The sequence below is a fragment of the Haliaeetus leucocephalus genome, unplaced genomic scaffold (genome assembly GCF_000737465.1).
Source record: "Haliaeetus leucocephalus isolate CR32 unplaced genomic scaffold, Haliaeetus_leucocephalus-4.0 Scaffold290, whole genome shotgun sequence".
NCBI lineage: Eukaryota > Metazoa > Chordata > Aves > Accipitriformes > Accipitridae > Haliaeetus > Haliaeetus leucocephalus.
The window spans coordinates 137,266-145,980 of record NW_010972726.1 but is presented as its reverse complement, the minus strand read 5'-3'; the positions used below and the strand labels follow the sequence as shown (position 1 = coordinate 145,980).

The window sequence follows — 8,715 nt, the reverse complement described above, 5'->3', positions numbered from 1 at the left end:
GAACAGTAACAGCAGAGTGGGGAGAAGCTGTGGGTGGAAGAAGCATCTCACAGCAGGGCAGGGTCCTTCTGCTGACAAGAGGGTGCTGTGTGGTTCAGGGCACCTCACAGCTCCAGATCATCTCCCATGACATTTCTGAGGGCACTTTTCAAGGGCAAGGTCAAAGCAGGGATTGCTATAAACATCAGGAGCTTTCCTGAGTTTGTGTTTTCAGTTTCCTACTCCGGGGAAATTTTTGGGAGAAATGGAAAAGGAGCTGTCATGCTTTCAGCAAGTCCCTGAGACTCCTGAGCTGTAACTCTGAGGGATCAGTAAGTCTGATAGGAGCCTCCTGAAGTAGAGCACAGGGACTGAGAACAACTGCCTGGCTCTGTTGGTGTCTGGGAGGTGGCATGTACAGCTGGGTAAGGGTAACTCTTTCCTGAGTGCCTGGCTGCCTCTGCCTTTGCCTCTCTGAGCCAGTCAATCTCTGCTTTTTTCCTTGCTTCTCCACTAGTCTGTTATTGCTATTGTTATCTTGTTCTTGCTGTTTCTCTGGGGTGGGAGTTTCAGCTGCAGAGCCACACACTGAACTTGTGGGTCCTCCCATGCAGCTGTGACCATGGGAACAAGGTTACAGGTGTCCAAGCTCTCCTCCAAGCTGTGGGGCTGTGGGCAATGCAGCCTGTGTCATTCCCTAGGAAATGAGCTGACTCTCCCTTCCTGAGATACCATCATCAGGACACTTGGCTATTTTCTTGGGGTGTCCTTCCAAGCTGTGAGCTGCCCTCCAGGATGCAGATCTGTCCCATAGCATCTTGCCATTACCTGAATGCCCCATGGAGAAGCACAGAGATGCTATGACTGAGGAAATGCTGTTGGGTTTGTGATATGAGCCATGTGTGTTCTTGGCAAGAAGTGGGATGCTGAAACCTTGAGATAGGGGGAGACAGTTCGTGGTATGCAGCGGGTCTCTCTGGTCTCAGTAGTGCCTGGAGTCTTTTCAGGTTAACACAGGGGTGTGATTACATTCCATCTCAGAAAGGTGAGAGCTCAGTGTAGCTGGCAACAAGACAGAGTGACAGACCAGCTCCCCTCCCTCTGCACTAAGCCACAGGCAATCCTCTTGCCTCACAGGACACACTTTGTTTTCTCCAAGTGCAATAGAAATTATGACAGTTTCTGAAATCCAAGAAAATCTCCAGGTGAGATGGGGGAGAACTGTAAAAAACCCACGATCTTTCAAACAATGCTTTGATTGTGCTTTCTCAGTCCTGGGAGTGCAGATGCTGACAAGCACTTTTACATTAGGAGCGGTTTTATCTGACCAATTCAAACACCAGGACTGACCCCCTGACTGACAGCATTCCCAGAAACCCACTGCTGCAGAGTAGGGCTGACTCCTTGGCAGCCAATGGGCAGAGGTCCTGCTCCTCATGGCACACTCAGCCGGCAACAACCAGAGCTCCAGCAACAGAGCTGAAGATCTCATTGAAATGGAAAAAGGTGCAGTGAATGTGTATGATGAGAAATGGCTTTTATTTTTGTCGGACAATAATGCCCTAACTTGTCACTGTCCTTTCCTCCTTGTTCAGTGCTCCACACCCAGAGGCAGCAGATGTCCAACAGCAGCTCCAACACTCAGTTCTGCCTGCTGGTATTTGGCAACACGCAGGAGCTGCAGCTCTTGCACTTCTGGCTCTTCCTGGGCATCTACCTGGCTGCCCTCCTGGGAAATGGCCTCATCATCACTGCTATAGCCTGTGACCACCGCCTCCACACACCCATGTACTTCTTCCTCCTCAACCTCTCCCTCCTTGACCTGGGCTCCATCTCCACCACTGTCCCCAAAGCCATGGCCAACTCCCTCTGGAACAACAGGGCCATCTCCTACCCAGGATGTGCTGCCCAGGTCTTTCTGTTTACCTTTTTGATCTCAGCAGAGTATTTTCTTCTCACTGTCATGGCCTATGACCGCTACGTTGCCATCTGCAAACCCCTGCACTACGGGACCCTCCTGGGCAGCAGAGCTTGTGTCCACATGGCAGCAGCTGCCTGGGGCAGTGGGTTCCTCTATGCTGTGCTGCACACTGTCAATACATTTTCACTACCCCTCTGCCAAGGCAATGCTGTGGACCAGTTCTTCTGTGAAATCCCCCAGATCCTCAAGCTCTCCTGCTCAGATGCCTACCTCAGGGAAGTTGGGGTACTTGGAGTTGGTGTCTGTTTAGTCTTTGGGTGTTTTGTTTACATTGTGCTGTCCTATGGGCAGATCTTCAGAGCCATGCTGAGGATCCCCTCTGAGCAGGGACGGCACAAAGCCTTTTCCACGTGCCTCCCTCACCTGGCTGTGGTCTCCTTGTTTGTAAGCACTGCCATATTTGCCTACCTGAAGCCCCCCTCCATCTCCTCCACATCCCTGGACCTGCTGGTGGCAGTTCTGTACTCGGTGGTGCCTCCAGCACTGAACCCCCTCATCTACAGCATGAGAAACCATGAGATCAAGGATGCCCTGAGAAAACTAATTACCAGATGTTTTTCTGAAGGAATAAAGTTTCTGTTGTCTTTTGCATAGTACTCACATGTCATTTACAGGCCCTCCGTGTCTTCTTATGTGTTTAAGTCGATTGTATTTTTTTAGTTTTTTTTTCTTTTGTTTCACTTATCTGAATGCATTCCACAAAGAAATGTCTTTATTCCTCTGGTTTCTAATTCACAGTCTATCCAGATTTTCTGTGACCTGGATGCTGTGCAAATGAGGAGCCGTAGCCTCTGTGTGTTTAAACAAAATAAAGGGCCCTGCAGTGACTTGTTTTTCTGAGATCCTTCCTCCAAGACCTTCTCTGCAGCTGCAGGGAGCAGTGCCTGTGTGCAGAGGGGAAGAAGAAAAGAGTCACACCACAGCAGCACTGCCAGGGAGCACCAGTGCTTGGTCTTTCCCGAGCTGCTCTCTTCCCACTTCCATGCTTTCCTTCTGAACCCTTTGGTTGGTGGAAGGCCTGAGTGCTCTTCAAGCATGGTTCGAGTCCTGCTGTGTGGCAGGCCTGTGGCCGCAGGCAAGGACAGGCAGTGGGCACTTGTCTGACGGAGCTGGCCTCCATTGCAGCATTTCCATCATACAAGGGGATCTCCTCAGGCCTTGTGCCACAGATGCCCCCCAGCCCTGGGGCTCAGCCCTCTCCACCCCCGAGGAGCTGCTGTGCCCTTCAGAGGGTCTGGGGCTGTGGGGTGAGTGCCCAGAGCTCTGCCGCACCCTGTGGTGGGCACTGCTGTGGGGCCATGACAGACTGGGCTGTGGTGGTGAGAGGGCAGGGAAGGTGGAGGGAGGTCAGGGGTGGTGGGAAGAGTTTAGGGGGAGCTGTGCTGGGCTGGAAAGTGCCCAGGAGAGAACAATATCAGTGTATAACTTGTAGTGTGTGACCATGGAGGGCAAGGACTGACACTGGGGTTTTGTGGTGCAGAGGCAGGGCTTGTGGAAAGCATGGAAGACATGCAGGTGTAGGGGAGAGGAGGAGTTTGATCTGTGCCTTTGGTGTGGACAGACTGCGAAGGTGGCTCAGGGCCTTTGTCACCCCCAGCATCTCTCATTGGCCATTTCCAGCACTTGTTGTTCACCCCAGTTTTACAGGTGAGTTTTGCTGTGAGGGCATCTCCATCTTCCTGCTGGTCCAAAGGCTGGTTTTGGGGAACAGACAGACCTGCCCAGCTTCTCTCCTTCCCCAGACCCTGGAGCAGAGCTATCTGCAAAATCCCATGTGGGACAAGGCTGCAGCAGGGCATGGGTCGGCTGCTGGGGAAGCTGCAAAAGTAGGAAGATCATGGCAGAACTGTGATCTGAAGTCCATCATTGGGATCACAATGGTGGGAAGGTGCCCAACCCTGACTCTCCCCTTTCCCATGCTGTGCCTGCACAGTGGGGCCGTGGGACCGTGTATGGGCAGAGGGGCTGGGCCAGCACAGGGACAGGGCACTGACAGGGGCCATGAAGCAGCTGCCAGGAGATGCCATCATGGACGCTTGTTCTAAGAATTGTACACCAGAGGCTAATCCCTGAGAACTTATAGCTATTTTTGTCGTGTAAAAAGAAAAATGAAAGAGCATTAGTTCATCATCATGAGTACAGAATAGTTCCCTTGCAGCAATGTCCTGCTACTGTTATTACTGATAGTTCCACTAATTCCAAAACATCCTTGAGATCTTCCATATTTTTCCTTGGCTCCAAACGTCAGGCTGCTCAGACACGGAAAGTACTACCTCAAATCTCTGCAAACCAAATCTCTCCCACCTGCTCTCATCCACACTCTTTTATCCCAGGACACTTCTAACCATCATGTCAGCACACTACCCGGTCCCATTTTTTCATCTGGGTGAAGTCAGGGTACTCCCTCAAAAGGCCTTCCCTACGGAAGTCTTCTCTACCTGCTGATCCTGCTTGTATCACCTCACACAACATACAGCTCCATCTTCCTTCTGCAGAGCTCCATGGGATGGACAGTTTTCCTGTTCCTTTCATGAGAAAAGGTGACAAACAGGAGACACTCCTTGCCAGGAAGCCAGAGCCTTGGGTGTTGCTCAGCTGCTTCTTACTGGCACTTCACTCAGACTCTGTTGTGGTGGCTTTGGTGCTTTTCTGTGGCTATTCTTCCTGCAGAGAAGATCTTAAAAAGACAATGATTTCATAAACAATGGTCATAAAGGCCCTGTTGTAGACAACAACGTTTGCCATGAGCTCTGGAGAGAGCCAGGAAGATAGTTAATAAGCACCAGGAATATGCAGGAATCTCAAGGCCTCTGCTGAAGAGCAAGTGGCTCTGAGCAGCAGTGATTGGCCATGTGTAGGGCTCAGAGAGAGGGTCGAGGGATGTCAGTGAGAAACAAGGAGGTGGCTGATGGCTTTAGCAAATCCTGAAACCCTCTCTGAGGCCAGAAATGGCAAGCAGTGGATGTCTGTGGATGGGGAAGAGGAGGAGGTGTGTCCTGGGAAGATGTCAGGAAGGAAGACCCCTCTTCTGCAAGTCAGGGATGAAAGAGATTTTTCCATGTTGTGTGCATGCCTGGGAGATGGAGAATGCTCGCTGCTGAGGGTGGCTGTGCCCAGTCATGCTCCTCGAGCTGACCTTGCTCTCTTCCCCTCCTTCACTCCCCAACTTGGATGGGCCTCAGGATCCTGAAGGAGGCATGAACCTCCTGGAGTTAAGTCCCATCACTGCGGGGGAAGAGGGAAGGGTTTATGAGCCACACGGGACTACAGGGAGAGGGTGGGGTGGGGTGTAGCAGGGAGTGTGTTAAAGGCAGAAAGAAGATCTGAACTGTGGGGGAGGTGTGATTCTAAAGTGAAATAGGTGGAGTTTTGATTTTGAGGCAGCAGGAGAAGGAGGACATGCCTTTCAGTGCTGGGATGTGGAGTGAGGACTTGAGTTTTGGGCTGGGGCATCTTGGATGGCAGAGGAGCATTCACAAGGCTTTGGAAGAACTGGACAGGCTGTGGGGAACTCCCAGGCATTGGCCAATCCTACAGTAACCACTGATTTGTGTTTGAAGCAACAACCAGAGAGACATCAGTAAAGCTTGGGGCATCATGGGGTCAGAGTGAGCTAGGGAAGCAGGGGGTGGTTAAAATGTGCAGGGAAACAGTACAGGCGTAGGAGACTGTAGGTGGCAGGGGCAACCAAGGGCCTTGGTGGGGCTGGGTCCCCGTCCCGCCCCCAACATTTTGCACCTGTCACCAGTGCCTCTGATTTCCTCCTTCACCAGCCCCCAGGGACAGCCGCCTCTTCTGGTCATTGCCTCGCTGCTCTCTTCAGTGATGGTCCTCAGTGGGGCCTGCTAACACCCTCAGAGTCTTGGAGGTTTACTGCTGACTTTTACTTCTCCAGAGGTTTGTTCAGTCTCCCAGCACCTGCAATTCAGGAACTTGGCACCAGAGGGCTCATTGATATGCAAAGCACCCTAGCAAGCCAAGTCTCGGGGCTAAATTTTTCTTAATTCCTCAGTTCCTGTGTGGTTATTGAGAGCAGTTTCAGGAGTGCAGTCAAAGTGAAAAGATTTCAAAAATAAAGAACAATAAGAAACGATTTTTCTAGTGCTCCTATTTTTCCTGCTTACAGAAGAAGTGATATCAGCAGTCTCTGATTGATGTTGTTCCTGAGCCTTTCTTCATGAAGTATGAACATACACGGAAGTCAAGAATGGTGGGGGAAGTTTTAGTGTACCCCTTGAGGTGAATTAAAGACATGTTTTTGCTTGAGTGTATTAAAAGCGTAACTTAATGAACACTACTTTGGGCAGAGTCCTAGCACCGTAAGAAGTTCTACAAGGTGTCTGCAAAGATGCATCCCAAGCTGATTCCTCATATACACTTGCACCATCACCAATACTGGGAGGGTCAGCACAGGACACCTGTCCTGGTTTAACCCCAGCCAGCAACTAAGCACCACGCAGCTGCGCACTCACTCCCCCCCCAACCAGTGGGATTGGGGGAGAATTGGGAAAAAAGGTAAAACTCGTGGGTTGAGATAAGAACAATTTAATAGAACAGAAAAGAAGAAACTAATAATACTAATGATAACACTAATAAAATGACAATAATAACAGTAATAAAACGATGGAAATATACAAATGATGCACAATGCAATTGCTTACCACCCCGCTGATCGACGCCCAGTTAGTCCCCCAGCGGTGATCCCCCACCCCCATTGTCCCCAGTTTATATACTAGATGTGATGTCACATGGTATGGAATACCCCGTTGGCCACTTTGGGTCAGCTGCCCTGGCCGTGTCCTGTGCCAATTTCTTGTGCCCCTCCAGCTTTCTTGCTGGCTGGGCATGAGAAGCTGAAAAATCCTTGACTGGAGACTAAACATTCCTTAGCAACAAGTGAAAACATCAGTGTGTTATCAACATTTTTCTCATACTGAACTCAAAACCATAGCAGTGTACCAGCTACTAGGAAGACAATTAACTCTATCCCAGCTGAAACCAGGACAACACCTCAGCCTGGCTTTGGGTCCCTTGCCCAGCCCAGCTCTGCTGCCCAAAAGTGTCCCCTGAGCCTCCCATTTCAGAATGGCTACAAGACAATACTGTGGCTGCTCCTTATCTCATCACCAAGGGAAACCACTCCCTGACAGGGAGTCCTCCTCTCTCTGGCATTCCTGCTTCCAGCCAGTTTAACCCCTTCTGCAGTTGGGACTTCTTGCCCTCCATGCCAGATAAATCCTTGGTCACAAATTACCACTGCTGAGCAGTCACTACCTGAATTTTCACTTTAGGTTTCCCAGAAATGGCACACCTTGCTGCAGTGTCGAGGATCTGGCAGGACAGCGCTCAGGGTTTCTTTGGTGTGGAGGAGGACATGCTCCAGAGCCGGGCTCCCCTGCTGCACCCTCAGAGGGACAGGGCATGAGGCTGCCCTCTCCTGGGGATGGCTGCAGGGCTGTGAAGGTGGGTGTGCAGCCAGGGGTGCCCAGGGCTGTCCTTCTGAGCAGGGTCCCTGCACTGTGGGGGGCTGTGTGCTGGGGCAGGGACTCTGCCACCTGCGGGGGTCAGCACTCATCCTGCCCAGGGATCTCTCCATGGCACCGTGGGGAGAAGCTGTGGGTGGATGGAGCAACCTGCTGGCAGAGCAAGGCAGGGTCTTTCTGCTGTTGAGAGGGTGCTGCATAGGTCCGGGCTGCTCACAGCTCCAGAGCACCCCAGGGCATGCCCAGGGGGACTTTTCCAGAAGCACATCAAGGCAGGGGCTACTTGGGAGGAAAGGTGCTTTCCGGGGTCTGTGCTCTCAGCTTCCTGCTGTGGTTGTGGGGGAAAATAGGAGATGTCGATGTGTATGTCAGTGGGTGAAACCACTAGCAAATATCAAACCAAAGCAGGTAGCAAGTATAAAAAGAGGCCTGAGAGCCAGTTATTTTAGAGACCATAAGCCTGGACTGGATATTGGAGAGCCCTGAGAGCCTGTGAGTTGGCTACTGGATGGATACTGTGGCTCAAACCACCTCCTGGAGAAACTGAGGGGTTTGGGGAGGTCAGGTACTGATAAAGCCATTGGTCTGGACCTGGAAGGGAAGTTGCCCTTTATGTGAGAGAGCAGCAGGCGTGCATGGAGCACTGCTGAATAGGGACAGTTGGACAGTCCGCATGAGAGGCCAGAACAACATAAGTAACATTGTGGTGGGTGTCTGTGTGCTGCAGACCTCCTGAACAGGAAGAAAAAGCAGGTGAGGCCTTCTTCAGACAACAGGAAGAAGCCTCCTGTTTGCAGGCCCTGGTCCTCATGGCAGACTGAAACTGCCCCGAAATTTGCTGAAGGGGCAACATAGCGAGGTGAAAGCCATCCAGGAGGTGTTTGGAGTTCATTGACAGCATCCTCGTGGCAAGGGTGCCTGAGGAGCCAGTGAAGGGGAGTGTCCTGCAGTACGTCATCCTTGGAAACAAAGAAGAGCTGGTCAGGGGTGTAATAGGGGTGAGAAAGTAGAGTTGAGGTTCCTGAGAGGCAAAGAGCAGGACTTCAGGAACAAGGCAAAGAGCAGGACTTGAGGAGAGCAGGCTTTGGTCTGCCAAGGGACATCCTTGACAGTATCCCATGGGATATGGTCCTGCAGAGAAGAGGGGAGAGCTCTTTGATGGTCAAGGCTGTCCTCTTCAAGCACCAGAAGAGTACACCCAGACAGGCAGGAAGTCAAGCAATCTTGCAGGAGGCTGGTGTGGATGAGAAAGGACCTCCTGGCCAAAATCAA

At 51.5% G+C, this 8,715-nt stretch overlaps 1 protein-coding gene across 1 annotated transcript; it reads left to right on the top strand.

Moving 5' to 3' along the window:
- The first annotated feature begins 1,597 nt into the window (after positions 1 to 1,597).
- Positions 1,598 to 2,554, top strand: LOC104833465 (olfactory receptor 14A16-like). The gene has a single exon (XM_010570122.1). The coding sequence runs from the start codon at positions 1,598 to 1,600 to the stop codon at positions 2,552 to 2,554; it is 957 nt and encodes a 318-aa protein (XP_010568424.1).
- The last annotated feature ends 6,161 nt before the right edge of the window (positions 2,555 to 8,715 follow it).